The sequence below is a fragment of the Hyaena hyaena genome, unplaced genomic scaffold (assembly GCF_003009895.1).
Source record: "Hyaena hyaena isolate Hyena2069 unplaced genomic scaffold, ASM300989v1 scaffold_643, whole genome shotgun sequence".
NCBI classification, from domain to species: Eukaryota; Metazoa; Chordata; class Mammalia; order Carnivora; family Hyaenidae; genus Hyaena; species Hyaena hyaena.
Genome location: NW_024081277.1, coordinates 711,966 through 729,272, shown reverse-complemented (window position 1 = coordinate 729,272; position 17,307 = coordinate 711,966). Strand labels below are relative to the sequence as shown.

Here is a 17,307-nt window from a genome sequence, read left to right as displayed (position 1 = left end):
ATGAGCGCTGGATGTTATATGGAAACCAACTTGACAATAACTTATTTGTAAAAAAAAAAAAGATGTCTAAAAGATTGTCACTTTGTCAAGAGAAACTGACAAAGCATGGCAGTTCTTGCAACTGAAAATGACATAGGCAAAGAAGATTCTGAAAATCTTGAATTTTTTCCATTAGGGCCAGGAGAGTAAAATAGTAATACATTCTGTGGTATAAACGAAATACTTAAGCTAATGTGAGTTTAATAATTTTTGATTGTTCAATTTGAGTTTTTTGGTTTTTCAATGTTTTTTCAATGCTTAAATGTTCTGGAAAAAATTAACCATTAAAAAATATAAAAACATATCTGTAGTGATACACATTTTTCCTTGTACGTCAGGCTCCAGTATGGCTCAGCTGAACATTGGTACTTATTTAAAACTTTAATAATGTTCATCATGGATTGTTTTGCATTAATTTTGATTTTTAGAAATTATTGTATTAAAATGTCATTTATTTTGATTATTGGGTTTTCTTGTGCAAACCCCTCACTCTTCTTGTCCTAGGCCCAGCCCTCTTTAAAAGCAGTAAGACTTACATTTAAAGGATGTTTATAAAATACAATAAAAACCAATAGAAATTAGAAGTTCATAGAATTAGTCCAACTAATTAGATTTTATTTACTAATTTACTCATTCTCTCCTCACATGAATCTATATAGTGGCAATCAGTAGGGTTGAAGAGAGAGCTAAAAGAGATGTGGATGGGTATAATCATAGTTCAGATGGGATATTTAAAATTCCAAACAGGTGTAATGTATAGAGAGAAACTTTTTGAAATTAAAATGGAAAAGATTTCATAATGGTAGTTAGAATAGCAGGATCTTTGTGAACTTAGGGCCTTAGGAAATACCTCAAGTAGCCAGGCAAGGCCCTCAGGTATTTATCACCAATTTTCACGTTGAAACACTATTCTGTGTGCTTTTCTGCACAAGTTTTTTTTCTAATGCTATTCTTGTTTTAAAGAGTGTCTAAGAGATTAGCTGATGCCTTTTCTTGTGGAGAAAATGTGTTTTTCATTTACCAGTCACTTTTCTAAACATTTATAAATATTAACTCATTTAAACTTCATTAACAATTCCCTGTGGTTGGTGCTGTTATTATCCCATTTTACAGATGAGAAAACTCAGGCCTAGTGAGATTAGGTAAGTGACTCAGGTTATACAGTAAATGCAGAACCAAATTTTTTAAAAATATTTATTTTTGAGAGACAGAGAGAGCATGAGCAGGGGAGGTCAGAGACAGAGGGAGACACAGAATCTGAAGCAGGCTCCAGTCTCTGAGCTGTCAGCACAGAGCCTGACATGGGGCTCAGACTCACAAACCATGAGATCATGACCTGAGCCGAAGTTGGCCCCTTAACCAACTGAGCCAGTAGGCGCCCCTTATGCAGAACCAAATTTGAACCTTAGTATTCCGACTTCTGAATCTGTCTCGTAAATGCCAAGCTATACACACATGTACGAGAGTTTCTAAACACAGCAAGATGGAAAAATCAAACATGTATGTGTTTTCTATTGCTGCTCTAACAAATTACCAGGTTAATTTCAAAAATAAGTTGGGGACTGTTGGCAGATATGGGTCAGCCATTTTGTATGTCTCTTTGTTGAGTCTGCCCTACTTATAATTATTTTCTTCTCTCTGTGTAGAAAAGAGTGGATATGAGTAACTATGGGCAGGCCAAACATTAAAAATAAACCTGTGGACCCATTCTAAGTAGGGGAAGGGCTTCTAAGCCACAGTGGTCAGGCATAATAACCAGGAGAAAGTGTTTCCAAGAAAGTGTTGCAAGATGATAGATTTGCCAGATGTCTAGCAGGAGAGCTGTGTGAGCAGACTTTATCTCAAGTCTCTTGGGGAGTGGAGTGTCTGTTGGCCTTGCCAACCACATGGGGTTCTCATGGGCATACTGGAGTCCATAGTAAACTGAAGCAGACCAAGCTTTGTCCAAGAATGGGTGAACATGGAGGCAAGGGACAGGCCCCAGGTAAAGGAGAGGTGTGGGATAAAGTAGTCCCCTGAGAGCAGACACTTGAACCTTAGTTGTGAGAGAGCTTAGCCCAATAAGTGCTGGCTCTAGACCACAAATTATTAGATATGGTTTGGTGACAGAAGTAGAGGAAGGAGGGCACTTTAACTTCTCTTACTCATTCACAACCATTGGTGATTTAGTGTTGTAATGTAGTCATAAGAGTGGTGAGTTTTCACTGAATCTCAGTGTTAAGTGTTACAAACAGCAACAGCAGTTACAAAATTGTGCTAAACTAATGTGCATGTGTCTGTCCACTTAAATATGACCTATAGAAATTTGTTGAGACTGGCTGTATTTCTTGGTGGAATATCTCTTGAAATACTTTAGTGGAGTAAATATGTTTTGATATGTAAGTTTTAATTATTGCATAAAACTTATCACCAGGAGATTGAAATAGTTTTTCCCCCAGAAAAATTGGGAGAAAAGGTTCTCTTGCCTGACTTCCAATACATTTTTTATTTTTAAAGATTACTTCCTTCTTTAAGGTTAAGATCCCATTTAGAGCCTACATATGATATTTAGGTGGGGTTGCCAAGCCAACTCCATACTATAACATGAACGCATTATAGAATGATAAAGTATTTCCATCCTCCTAAGAGAGTTTTCTAATTAAAGTGGGTGCAGCACCAAAGTGTTCGCAGTTGAATGGTGTAGTTCTGCGTAAACATAGATTCCTCCTCCTTGACAGTGACCAAAGAGCTCTGCTAGAGGATTTATTGATAAACCGAATATATAAACGTGATTATCACTGCAAGGAAACATGCTGTCTTGAATATTTGCTAAATATTCTGTCTTATGATCAGTTTTATATTATTTTTACCTTTAGAGATTAGGAAAAAAATCATTTTATGCATGATGAAATATCTGCACTAAATCTACTGTGGGTATATGTGTTACTAAATATCAATCATTTTGACTCTTAAGAATTTTGAAGAGGTTCACACTTAAAGCAGTTTTATCTTAAAGATATCTCTCCTTCTGTGACATTGCTTTTCTTTTCTTTATAGAAAAATTCTTTTGTCATAAGTATAATTTATCTTTCTAAAACTGACCTTTTAAAAATATATCTTAATCTACTTTGAGGTTTTTTGTGTGTATGGTGTAAATTTATATACTCTTTCTAACTCAGTGTTTTAAACTTTCAGGCTCAACTTTAAAGAAGCTTCTACACACTGGAAATTCTATTAAGGTATTTATTTTAGATGAATGCACAATGGCATTTTGCAACAGTCTTAAATTTACTAGTGCCATAAAGTGACAAAATGAGGCCCTTTTGGGGGATAAAAGATCTTTAAAAACCACTCGACTTACTTTTTATTTTTAATTGAAAATGATATGGCAAATATTGTTAGAGTTTCTGTTCTTACCTCGTAACTTATTGTGATATACGCTTTAAATATTATTTGGGGAAAGGGGCTTGGGATTCGGAGTTTGGAATTTGGAATTCTAATTTTTATTCTACTGTGTACAGTCAGATGACCATCAGTGAGGTGGTCACTGCTCCAGTTTTATCTTCAAGGAAGGGAAGGGTTCCTCCCCAGGCTTCTGAGCTAATGTGCTGGATTCTATTCACCCCAGCAATCTTGTTAAAATTATAATTGTCTCTGAATTATTTTTGCTGGATTTTAGAACCATTTTGGGAAAAAAGAGCAGCAAAGCCTTACTCTAGAATATTCATTTATTTGTTTGCAGTATAACTTTAGGTTAACATTGCCTTATTTTAAAACAAACATGCCTTTTATAATGATATATGACATTTGATGCTAGATAAGATGATCCTAAAATGTAAATGACAAAAGAAGCCAGCTGGGGATATATATTTTATGGAAGGTGATAGACTTATAGCTAATTAGGTTATTAAATCATATTAAATTTAATAAGTTCATATTAAATGGAATAATACTTGGCAGTGAGAAAGAATGAAATCCTGCCATTTGCAGCAATGTGGATGGAACTGGAAGGTGTTATGCTGAGTGAAATAAGTCAGCAGAGAAAGACAGACATCATATGTTTTCACTCATATGTGGAACTTGAGAAACTTAACAGAAGACCATGGGGGAGGGGAAAGAGAAGGGGAAAAGTAGTTACAAACAGAGAGGGAGGAAGGCAAACCATAAGAGACTCTTAAATACAGAGAACAAACTGAGGGGTAATGGGGGGAAGGGAAAAATGGGTGATGGGCATTGAGGAGAACATTTGTTGGGATGAGCACTGGGGATTGTATGTAAGTAATGAACCTCAGGAATCTACTCCCCAAACCAAGAGCACACTGTACACACTATATGTTAGCCAGTTTGACAATAAATTATTTATACACACACACACACACACACACACACACACACACACACGCACACGCACGTTGGAAACAACTAAAAAATGTTAAGTTCTTATATTTTCTGTTTCATACCAGCTTAAACACTTATAGCCACTTAAATTTAGTATGTTACCTTTCTTACATGTTGAAAAAAGGGGATGAGCTATTCCTAGCTTCACAACAGATTACACATTTTATCTCTCCTATTTTAATTAGCAGTCGTATAATTAAAACTTAATCAGGTTGTGACCTCATGTATATTATTGGCCTTATTTATATTTTGTTAGCTTAAATAAAGTTATCCTAAAACAAATGGAGACATGATAGTATGTTGTAATTTTCCTCCTGTTAAATTTTCTGTAATTAGATACACATATAAATTATGCATGTAATTAGATATGCATAGAGCCATGTCATTTTTTGTCTATTATGTGTTCAGCAGTGTCCCCACTTATGTTGCCTGCTTGGGGAGAAGTGAACAGGGGTGAGTGGTCATGGAGGTTTGTGCACAGAGTGGCGTGTCCATAGGTGTGTCTGAAAGTGTGCCCTGGAATCCACTGTTGATGGCGGAGAACTGTCTTCAGACAGGGTATCTGTCTTGGTGTATTTGACTTCTGTGGGGAGTCAGCGAAGCACTTTTTTTCTTTCTTTTTCTCTTTTCATTTCACTTCACTTCTTTCATCTTTCCTGCAGAGCCTCATGTGTGGCTTAAACACTTGCTCTGGAAGAATCTGAACCACCTTGGTATAGTTGAAAGGAGATCAGGCAGTCCCTCAGTTGCCTGCATTTGGAGCTCACTGTATTTTGCAGCTTCATCTGACATTTTTTTCATCTCTTCAGAGCACAGCGAAGGTGTTAGAATGGAACAGGGACATAAGGCTGGGAAGCAGGAGAGCTGCCTGGTCCCATTGAGCCAGGTCTTCAAGGTCTTGTTTAGTTCTAAGTGTTCAGATTTGCAAGAACATTACATTATATGTGTCCATATTGTAGTGACATGACAAAACTCTATTCAATGAGGAAGATTATCTTTGCTTTGTTTTCATGGATAGCCGATTGTTGATGATACGGGCACTGTTGTAACTCTCTTAACCCTATACCAGTACTTTGTGGTCAATTCTGTTATCCCTGTTTTACAGAGGGGGAGACTAGTGCATAGAGAAGTTAAGTGGTCCCCCACTGGTCACAGCTAAGCTCAAGTAGCAGAGCCTGCATTTGAACCCAGGCCCTGTGGCTCAGAACCCAAGCCCTTGTGTTTATTGCAGATGCCGACTTGTCACTAAGAAGAGCATGGTGCCGTAATTCAACAATACCTTTAACTTCTGGTTTTTCTTTCTCAGAACTGATCCTGCATTGCAGTGCATCTCTGCATATACATTTAGGTGTTTAATTTTGCTGCCTTTAATTTTACTTTTAGATAAGATGTGAAGGGATCAGGCTGTTTCTTCTGTGGCTTCAAGCCCTTCAGACAAACTGTGCAGAAGAACAGGTGCTGATTTTTGCTTGCCTCGTGCCTGGTTTCCCAGCGATCATGTCCTCCAGAGGGCCCTGTACGCTGGAGACACTCATCAGTCCCAGCCCTAGTGGAGCTGACGGTGAGTATCAGCAGCAGATCTTAGAGGCTGAAATGACTCTTGAAGTTACATGGAGGAATTCCTTGGTTTGTCATTATCCTGAACAGAATTCTTTATTTCATATATGGTTCAGAGGAGGAGTTATTTCCTGCTTATATTCACAGTAAAGCTTTACATTAGAATTTACATTAGCCTATTTTATATGAAATGATGACAGGAGAAATTTCCTGAAGTGGTGGAAACAAGAATGGAAGGGAGGAGACAGATGTTGGCAACAGCAGGAAGTAGAGACACATGGTATGTCTGGAGTGTTTTTGTGGCTGTTAATGAGATTTAAATCCACCATCCAAACCTACTGTCTATTGTCCTCAGATTGTTTCATGAGTGGACATTCATCTGCTCACCCAGGCTCTTTTTTGCCAGCTGTGTATTTCATGCGGCATTCATGGAGGGACAATAGTGGGCTCCTGGGAGTATTAATAGCAGCTATTTGTGTCTTGTGATTCTTCAAAACTTGCCAGTTAGAGCCACTGATTTATTAATGCATTTCACTTTATTGCCCAATGACAACTCCTTGATCTTAGGCTGACCAAAGTAGAATTTGAAAGAGAAAAGAGTGGTTTAGTGGGAGAGGTGGTTTCATGAGCATTTGTACCATTTTTTTAAGCCCTTCATGTACACTGGATTGGAGTATAGTGTGAGCAGTTCCAGTGGAGGCAGAGATTTATTTTAATAGAGGCCACTTAAAACAAAAACAAATACCAACTTTAACTTTGGTGAAAGAATCCTTTTTCCCCCACTCTGCAGCAAAGATATATCCAGAAGAAATCACTCCACTGCTGCCAGCCATATCAGGGGAAAAGATCACTGAGGACCAGACATGCTTTTTTCTTCAAATACTATTGAAATATATGGTTATTCAGGTAAGAGCAAAACCATGGGATAATTCAATAATGATCTTACTCTTGGTGGGAAAGAGAAAGCATTGCTTCTTTTCTTCCTGCTTATCCATATGTTGTACCTTTGTTTTTTCTTTGAGGTGATTTTATATGATACTTCACTAAAAATAGAGTATGGACCTGGCATACATACTATGTTGTGTAAGTGTGTTTGTTACCAGAAGAACTCAGTTCTCCTCCTCCTTTTAGATCATTGCCACATTCACCCAGAACACTTCACTTCTGACACTTGTGGTTACCAAACATGTGAGTGTTTTCCCCAACCAGGCAACTCTGCCACACTGGCTGTGTCCTGCAGCTTAGTTCTGCTTTGAGGCCGTCTGTTTGGAGATGGCATTGGATCCCACAGGATAAGGACTAAGTCCTATCAGATGGCTCTGTGACAGTCAGGTGCCAGTCACTAGTAGTAGACCCCAGGTTTCCCACTGCTTCTGTACAACATGGCTACAAATCAGAGGTTCCCACAACTCCTTTTCAGGTTGAGCTGATTTGTTAGAGTGGCTTGCAGAACTCTGGGAAACATTTGTTTCCATTTACCAGTTCATTAAAGGATGTGATAAAGGATGCAGATGAGTAGTCAGATGAGGAGGTGCAAAGGACACAGCCTGGGAGGGTCCCAAGCGCAGGAATGTGTGTTCCTGTGGAGTTAGGGTTCCTCACCCTCCCAGTATGTGGATATGTCACTTACGTGGAAGCTCCCTGAAACCCCTGCCGTTGGGATTTTTCTGGAGGCTTGCTCACACCGACATGCCCCATTTTTAGTCCCTTTCCCTTCTGGTGAAATGGAAGGGTTGGGGTGGGGGTGCTGAAAATACCAAGTTCTAATCCCAGTGTGGTCTTTCTGGTGACCAGCCCTCACTCGGAGTCCACCCAGAGTTGTTTTACTAGAACAAAAGATGCTCCCTGTGCTCTTACTGCTTAGGACATGACAAGAATTTTAGGGGCTCTATGCCAAGAAGTGAGGGCAGAGACCCATATATATTTTCCATTATCTCATAGTATATTAATCTATTTTTGCCTCTTTGTCCCTTCCTGAACCCTGATTCGGGTGGAAGCACATACAGGTGTCTCTGTGCTGTCAGCACAGGCCTGCTTGATGTCACAGGTTCCCTTCTCTGATGTTTGCCAACTGAATACAGAGCTAATATCATTAGGTTATGATTTCAGTAGGTTATCCCTTTCTCTTTGTCTACATTTTTGAGCATCAATATGGTTCTAAACTACTGATTTCCTTTCTCTCAGCGAACACTTCTGTCATTCCTGAGTTCTTCCTGGGACCCCTGTCCAATTTCTGTGTCCTCTACAACCAAGTTTGTTGATGTTATAATCTCTGCTAAGTCCACTTCGTCACCTGACATTCACTGCTAACTACCTCTGTCCTGTCCCTGCTAAGACAGAGGCCCAAGATCATGAAGGAGGTCTAGTGGTCAAGTCCAGAGAAGGACACTTTTAGAAAGAAATAATCTTTCAGGTGATTTGACAGTGACTGCCCCTTCTTCATGACATTCTCTCCTCTCATAATCTTTTCATCCTGTTTTCCTCTTCCCCTTCTTTTATTTCTTGCCAGTTTTCTTTGGGGACTGTTTCTATCTGCTGTTTTCAAGATTCAGTCCTTGGCTCCCTCTCTGATTACTCTGTCCTGTTGGGCAATCCTGTGTGCTCTCCTCTTCCATTTCCTTTAGCCAGCCCCAGAAACACAGGACTCCAGAATCCTAAGAGCAGACTGGGGTATTCTGTTGTCTTCAGGAAGCCCCACATTTTGGCCCTACTGGCCCATTCCCCCTGCATCTCAAACTCCACCTGTTCAGAAGTGGTAGGGCATTCCATCTGTCCCAGGAGATCGGCATGAAGTATTGAAAACTTGGATGTCTCATTCTAGATGTGTCACTAATGAGGTGTGTGACCTTGGATAAGTCACACAATCCCCAGAATCCCAGTGGGGGAAGGATGCTAGTGATAGAGGGTGGCCGTTTTTACGCAGACTGTGAACCCCTAAATCAGGTACAGAATTGTATTTGCATGTCCATCCCTCTCTCTCTCCCTTCTCTCTGCTGGCTCACCCCAGAGAACTTCTGACATACTCTGTATTAGAACTTCTGACAGGGAGCAGACACTGAGCCCCTCTGCCCCAGGGGCACTCAGAGTCCCACATCCCTTTGCCTCAGATGCTGCACAAAGTATGTTCATTTTCTAAGTGGGCTGCATCATGAAGGAAGTTGGGAAGCTCTTGCCTTAGAGCACTCTGTGTTCTAACAAGTACTAAGAACCAGTAACAGTTGCAGCTGGACTGGCAGGCCTGACTTATTTTATTAGCCCGTGGAATGCTTTTAATAAGGAGAATGCACTTTCCAAGTTTTCATAGCTTTACCTTTTGATGATATTGATTTTGCATGAAATCTTTGCAAGGGATTATTTCTTTAATTCCTGTTTATTGTAGGGGTGCCTGGGTGACTCGGTTAAGCATCTGACTTTGACTCAGGTCATGATCTCACAGTTTGTAGGTTCAAGCCCCATGTTGTGCTTACAGCTCAGAGCCTAGAGCCTGCTTCCAATTCTGTCTCCCCCTCTTTCTCTGACCTTCCCCCACTCACACTTTGTCTCCATCTCTCTCTCAAAAAATGAATAAACATTAAAACAGTTTAGAAAAATCCTGTTTATTATAAATGGCCTTTTTTGAGTAAAAAAAACCCCACCAGATTACCTCTGACTGAATGTTTTAAGTGCAGAAAGAATGTTAAATCATTATAGAGAACGTGTGGGAAAAAATAAAGGCATGAAGTAATAGAGCAAGTTTAAAAAGATAGGATATCATTAGGTGATTTTGTTTTAATATTCGGTAAAAACCTGTTTAGCATAGTTACAATTTTGTTTTGAAGCTTTCATTCTTGTCATTTCAGTTTTAAGATACGGTTTCATTACATGATTGTCAACATTATTCGTCAACCTATTTTTATTTAGAATAGGAATTTTAATAAGATAACAGCATTTCAGTTTAGTATGCATTAAGTTGAAAAGTAAATGTACATATGTTCTTTTCCACTTATTGTCCAAAGGCTGCAAGTTTGGAGTGGAAGAATAAGGAGAATCAAGATACTGGTTTTAAATTTCTTTTTACATTGTTCCGAAAGTATTATCTTCCTCATTTATTTCCATCATTTACTAAGTTAACAAACATCTACAAACCTGTGCTTGGTAAGTACTCGTTGGGCTGTATCTAGAGGATCTCCACAGGGAAGCTGTCCAGTTTCTTTCAAAGTGACCTTTGATTACTTTTAAGTAAAGTAGCCATTTTATTCTTATATTTAATGTTAACTTTATTGTAAGAGGCTTAAAGTTTCCTAATAAATGATTTTACCTATTTGTACAAGCTTCAAGAGATACCTCATCTCACAGCAATAAAGGGGACCAAGGCTCCTGTACTCAGAATAATTTGACATGTGTCATGGTGTTTTGGTTGTAATTATATTGAAAAATTTTAATGTTAAAAAAAAAGCTTGCATTTCCTTAGATCTTTTCTTATGGGTAGTGGGGTATGGTGAGACGCCAGACCTTGCTCAGTGGCTAGGCAAGCCAGCCCAGGCCACACAGCTGCTCACAGTAGGTCCTTTTATACTGGATCTTCCATCCAGCAGGTGCTACTTACAGCTTATGGAGGGACAGATGTTTGGGCATTTGGACAACCTAGGGACAGTAAGCCCCAGAGAGAAAGGAAACATAAGGGAGTTTCTAATTTAGCTGCTAAGGTTTTTCTTCTATAAGAAATGAGGACATGGGGCACCTGGGTGGCTCAGTCGATTAAGCTTCTGAATTAGGCTCAGGTCGCGATCTCATATTTCATAGGTTTGAGCCCATGTCAGGCTCTGTGCTGACAGCTCAGAACCTGGAGCCTGCTTCAGATTCTGTGTCTCCCTCTCTCTGCTTCTCCACCTCTTGCACTCTGTCTCATTCTCTCTAAAATAAATAAACATTAAAAAAGTTTTTAAAAAGGAAAGAAATGAGGACTCATAAGACAGAAGCACCCCTTAGATTGGTGGTAGTGGGGGCAAATTTTTCTCTCCCTACTAAAGCAAGTGAAATTAGTTAAGATGAATAATCAAGAGCAATTTTGCTTTTTGGTTTGTTTATTTAGTTTTGAGAGAAAAATAGCCTGAGTGGGGGAGGGGCAGAGAGAGAGGGAGAAAGAGCAAATTCGGAGTGCAGAGTCCAGTGCAGGGCTTGAACCCATGAACTGTGAGATCATGACCTTGTACTGAAGTCAGACACTTAACCACTTGAGCCACCCAGGCACCCTGAATCAGGAACAATTTTGGAGGAGGAAGATCACAACGGATGTTAATCTGTCTGGAGAATGTGGACCACTAATTCAGTTGTTTTTGGGTGTTTACTTACACACATACACACACACACACACAACCACATGCTTGGATAAGGGGAAAACAACAGAAACTTGATGCATTTTGAAAGATACAGAAATACTGAACTTTAGAGGTACTGGGATGTGTATTTCATTAGCTTTATGTGGGTATATTTTTTCAGAATTTGTTTCTGATTTTATAAATAGTCTATGTTCATGGTAGAAAACATAGTATATTGTGATATGCTGAAATTAAAAATTATTTGTTGAGAACTCGTCTACTTAATGCAGGTACCTCCAAATGTGTACAAGTTAGTATGAGAGTTGGACATACAGCAAGTAGTATCTCAAACCCAACACCATGCAATTTTTTTTATTGATTATGGAGTTTAAAGATTGAGGAATGGACCTCCTATTCATTTGTCTGATGCCTTAAAGATGAATTCTTTTGGACATAACGTAGATTATACTGATTTTATTCTTTGGATTTGTCTAAAGGGGGAAGGGTTTAAGACTGACAGTCCAGTGGATTTGATTAGTGTAGTATTGGATATTAAAATATGTAAAATGATGAAAACATGTCTATACATGCTTTTACAAAATTTTTGGTCATAAAATAAGACTAAATTAGCTATACTATATGTGAAAAACTTTTTAGTATTATAATCTCCTGTCATTTCTCAAATTTGTTAAAGAGAGCTGTTTGCTTAGTACTTCCACAGCTGTATACCACAGTTGTAACAAGCACACAGCAACAGTACCCACCATCCCATCTTGGCCAGGTTGCAAGGCAGAATCAGAAACAAGCCTACCAAAAGATGTCATTTTTAATAATTTCTGGTTCTTTGATTTTAGTTGCAGTTCAAACAAACAAATATATATCTGCTTAGTTAAACTGAACCGTCTGTGGGAATTACATTCACTAACCTAACATGTGCTCTTTTTTCTTCCAGACATACCCCATTTGAGACCAAAGCCTGTGTACATTACTACAACTCGAGACAATGAAAACATTTACAGTACAAAAATTCCGTACATGGCAGCTCGTGTTGTTTTTATTAAGTGGATTGTCACTTTCTTTTTGGAAAAAAAGTATCTAACTGCAACACAAAACACTAAAAATGGAGTTGATGTGTTGCCCAAAATCATACAGGTATGCCATTCATCATCTTCTTTTACTTAGGTAAAAATGCACTAATATATACCAAAGTAATCGGTTGTTAGGGTTCTTGGTTCTTAACAGATATTGGTTATGGGGACTGGTTTATTGGTGGGCTCTGTCTGTATTGCTGAGGTGTCAGGGGAAGCTCTGAGGCCCCAGGCTCAGTGCTCTGTTAACATACCATGACAAGGCAACCTTGGGGGCCAGGGAGCCATTCTGAGGGATACCTATTATGTGCACATTCCTGGCTTCCTCTCATTTTCCCTCTTTTGCTCAAGTACCAGTGACCTCAGAGCATAAGACCAGGGGTCTGTGTTGGCTTGTCCAGTTCCCAGCACCAAGAAGGTCCTCCAGAATCACGCACGTGGGCCATGGAGAGGACCCATGAAACTGCTGAGTGCTGTCTGGGATCTCAGGGGAAGGAGTGAAAGAGCATCTCTGCATTTCAGAGTGCTTGTTAAGCTCCGATAGAATGCCTGGAAGAGAAAACTGTGTCTCCCTGAGGCCTTCAATGAAGACCTTTTTCTTTGTGGGGACTCTAGTATACCTTCTCTCTCTTGTGGCCTTAGTCACGCACAAATGGCGAGTTACTTTCCCAGAAGGCTGAATTATTTAGAGACTTTGCACCAGGTGGAGCAGGACCACATGGGGAAGTTCAAGAGCAGCAACTTCATAGTAGGGTAATGGTTTTATGCAGAAAGTGGGGTCCACTTAGAGCAGGTTTGCTGATCCTCTGGAGTTCCCAGAAGTGTGACCTAGGCCTGAGCTGGGAGAGTGCACACAGCTGAGTGATAATTTGCACCTTGATGGAGGAGCACCAAACTGAGGTCCAGAGTGCATGGCCCCATTGATAAGAACTGACTGAAGGACTGGAGAAACTTATTGTCAGAGATGTCTGAGGGGGATACAATTGCAGTAAAAGCAACAAAAGACTTAATGAAAGTTGTAAAAGAAAGCTTTAAAAAATCTTAAATTCATTAATTAAAAAATTTAATAGGTAAACTGACAATTGTAATGATGAAAACAAAAGTGATTTTCCAAAGAAATATCCCACAATACTGAAGAGAAATTCAAAGAGATGGAAATCAGAAATTAATAAATAAGATCTGAGGACAGGTCCAAACCTACCTTGCGAGTATCATGAGGACAAGAGGAGAGAAAATCAGAAGTGATCATTGATCTAATGAAATGTTTACTTGACCTGAAAAAAAAAGTTATGTCTTAGACTAAAAAGGCCTTCAAGTGCCAGGGAGAGCTAACTAAACAGACACAGACCTAACAGTCATTTGTCTTTAAAGGATTAAGAAAAAATTATGCAGGGACGCCTGGGTGGCTCAGTCAGTTAAGTGTCCGGCTTCAGCTCTGGTCACGATCTCACATTTGGTGGGTTCAAGCCCTCATTGGGCTCTGTGCTGACAGCTCAGAGCCTGGAGCCTGCTTCAGATTCTGTATCTCCCGCTCTCTCTGCCTCTCCCCTACTCATACTCTGTCTCTCAAAAATAAAATAAAACTATTAAAAAAGTGATATAAAATTATACAGCCTTCCAGACAAAAACCACAGGTTCCTTTTAGGAAATGAGACAGCATAGCATTGAGTATTGAATCTAAGCTATAGCCCTGGGAGCTGAAGGAACCTGTCAGTCTCTGTCTCTCCTTCTCTGAACCTTGATTTGTATCACATACATAGTCAGATGTCAGACTGATTTAATTTCTAAATTGACTTAAGGTCTAAATATAAAAACAAAATGGTAAGGAATTTGGGAGAAAATCTAGGGGAATGTATACATTTGGGAAGTGGTAGACTACCTTAGGTAGAGATAAGACCCACAAGCCATAGAATAAATGAGGTTCCACTTTATTTAAAAAATTTGAAAAAGATTTGTGTGTAAAAGATAAAGACACACACAGACTGTGAAAAACATTCATGACATCCTAGCTGTTAAAAGAGTTTACAGCTCTAATATATATAGAGAGTGCCTACAGATTGATAAGAAGACCAATAATCCAATTCAAAAACAGACAGAAGGAGATAAAATGGAAGTTCACAGAAGAGGAAATAAAAATGAGCCTAGACTTCACCATCAGTCAGTTAGTTCTGGACTCTGTTGAGAGACCTTTACCCACCCATCAGGTAGACAAAAACTAAAAATTATCAGGTAGACAAAATTTGTATGAAATTATATATAAGAAACTCAGTCACACTCTTTGATAAATTTTACGTTACATCTTGTGTGGTTGTTAGGTCGATTCAAAGCAGTCTATTTAAAGGCTATAACTTTTTCCTACCTGGTTTTAAAATTTTAGAAAACTGTCACCTCACCTGTATTTATTGAAAATAAGTTTCTCTTTCTTGAAAAATACATTTGGATGATGAGGAGTAGCAAGAATAGCAGATTAACCACTGCTTCAGGATTCTAATTTTTTTCCTTAGTTGGCTGTTCACACTTGTGAGTCATCTACTTTTATTATCTGCTTTTTTAGTGTCATAAATGTCTGGCTTCCTGAAACAATTTGGATGGTTATATCATCCTAACAGAAAAAGACTCCATAACCCAAACTGTCTTCAATGTAAAAAAGAAATATTTTAATTTCATAAAGAAGCTTATGGTAGGGCTGGCAGAGAATATGGATTACTCATGCTCTTTACATGATTCTCTACAGTCTTCCCTCTTCTGCCCTCTCCCTCTGGCAGGTTTGTCTTCAGCTTTCCCGCTGCCAACAGCTGGGGCACTGCCCTCCTTGTTCATATTCAGAGACAACCCAGAAATAAAACGTCCTTCCCTTAATGAGGTCCCAGTAGTTCATTTTTGTTTTTCCCTTGCTTCCGGAGCCATGTCTAGTTAGCAGTTGCTGCGGGAGGCGATCAAAAAGAATGGAATCTTGCCATTTGCAACAACACGGATGGAAGTAGAGGGTATAATACTAAGCGAAATAAGTAAGTCAGGGAAAGACCAATATCATGATTTTAATCCTGTGTGGAATTTGAGAAACACAATAGATGAACACAGAGGAAGGGAAGGGGGAAAAAAAAAGATAAAAACAGAGATGGAGGCAAACCATAAATTAGAACAAACTGGGGGGCTGCTGGAGGAGAGGTGGGTGAGGGGATGGACTTAAATGGGTGTTGGGCAGTAAGGAGGGCACTTGTTGGGATGAGCACTGTGTGCTGTATGTATGTGACGAATCACTGAATTCTACTCCTGAAACCAGTACTACACTGTATGTTAGCTTGAATCACATTAAAAAACAAAACAAGAAAGCCCACCGCTTCCCTTTTGTCTGAGTGGAACAACTTAAGGTTACCTGCCTCTCCTAGAACAGTAACAAGGCACTGATTGCCTTAAAGCAATGTGAATGGCCCAGAAGGGACATGATTAGCTTCCATGAAATAGAACACTTGCCTGGTGCTGTGGATGGGGTCAGCTTCCTGTGAGTCACCTGGGCCGCAGGGAAGTAGACACATGGAGCACGGAGGATCCATTAGGGAGGAGAATGGATGCTGGGCAGACAGCCATCCAGGCCCAGTGCTACCCATACCCTGCAGATGGCTGCACCTAGAAATGTTCACTGCTACTGTATAGACTGTCAGTATACCTCACAGTAAGTTGTCATACGTCTTCTTTGCCGCTGTAGCAAATTACCACAAAGTTTTAGTGGCTTGAAAGAACACAAAGGTATTATTTTGAGGTTCTGTATGTCAGAAGTCCAAAACCATTGTCACTGTGGTAAGATCACGGTGTTGGTAGGTCTGTGTTCCTTCTGGAGGCTCTGGAGGAGAATCCGTTTCCTTGTCTTATCCAGCTTCTAGATGCTGCCTGCATTCCATTTCGTGGCCCTTCATCCTGACACCTTTTCTCCCTGTTGCCATCTTCACATTGCCCTGTGTCTGATTCTCCTGCCTCCTTACAGATCATTGTGATTACGTTGTGACCACCCAGATAATCTAGGATAATTTTCCCCTCTCACATCCTGCATTTAAGCACATGAGCTAAATCCCATTGCCACCAAACATAAAATACTCCAAGGTTCTGGAGATCAGGACATGGTCATTATTCAGCAGACCAATTGTCTCCTGTAGTCCTTTCTGTGCCTGTACAGCTGTGTTCCTACCTCATCTCACATGTGTCCTCTCTGTTCCTCTCTTCATTTACATTGTACATGAGAAAAAGCAGTTTAAGCACCTGAATATTATATTTGGGGAGTAGAGTTGCAGGAATAAAAGCACATATAATTTCATTTGTCTCCTGAAAGTTTTTGTTTGGAATTTCAAATTTAATATAATTTTGCCTGTGTCAAGTGAGCATCACTAAATGAAGTGATCCAAAATCTCTTTTCAAAGAGTATTCTGCTCTTATAAAAAGCCCTTTAAAACAGTATTTTAAGTGCTGCTTCCAAATGGAGTTCACACTTTTGCCATTCTGTGTTAAAGGTCATGGTTGAGTGTGTGTGTGTGTGTGTGTGTGTGTGTGTGTGTGTGTGTGTGTGTTTTCCAAAGTGAATTTACTTCTGGATCTGGAATTAATACCTTTGACACGATTTTTCATCAGGGAGGAAAAGAACCAATATATCATCTAGACTTCGTTTTCTTACCACTTAGAGAGTCTGGTGTAACAAATACTCTTGTTCAGTGTCATCATTCATGAGAGAACAAAAATACAGTTGCTCTTATATCCCATATACTGTGCTGGCAATAACAGCATAAACCTTAATGTTCTTGGTGCATCATTTCAGCTGCAAATGTTTTCAGTGAAGTATTATTTAGTCCTTAGCAATTCAGTTTTTTAAGTTTCTTTATTTATTTTGAGAGAGAGCACACAAGCGAAGGAGAGGGAGAGAGAGGGAGAGAGAACATCTCAAGCAGTCTCCCATTGTCAGT

The 17,307-nt window shown here is 39.4% G+C and overlaps 1 protein-coding gene across 4 annotated transcripts in view; it reads left to right on the top strand.

Annotated features, from left to right (window-relative positions):
- RALGAPA2 (Ral GTPase activating protein catalytic subunit alpha 2) overlaps positions 1-17,307 on the top strand; it is a 330,682-nt gene that overhangs the window by 73,355 nt on the left and 240,020 nt on the right. For all 4 annotated transcript variants that reach the window (XM_039216611.1, XM_039216612.1, XM_039216610.1 and 1 more), the window contains exons 5-9: positions 3,214-3,257; positions 5,800-5,977; positions 6,764-6,879; positions 9,969-10,107; positions 12,223-12,422. In XM_039216611.1, coding sequence (XP_039072542.1) covers positions 3,214-3,257; positions 5,800-5,977; positions 6,764-6,879; positions 9,969-10,107; positions 12,223-12,422 — 677 coding nt within the window. The remainder of the gene's footprint in view (positions 1-3,213; positions 3,258-5,799; positions 5,978-6,763; positions 6,880-9,968; positions 10,108-12,222; positions 12,423-17,307) is intronic.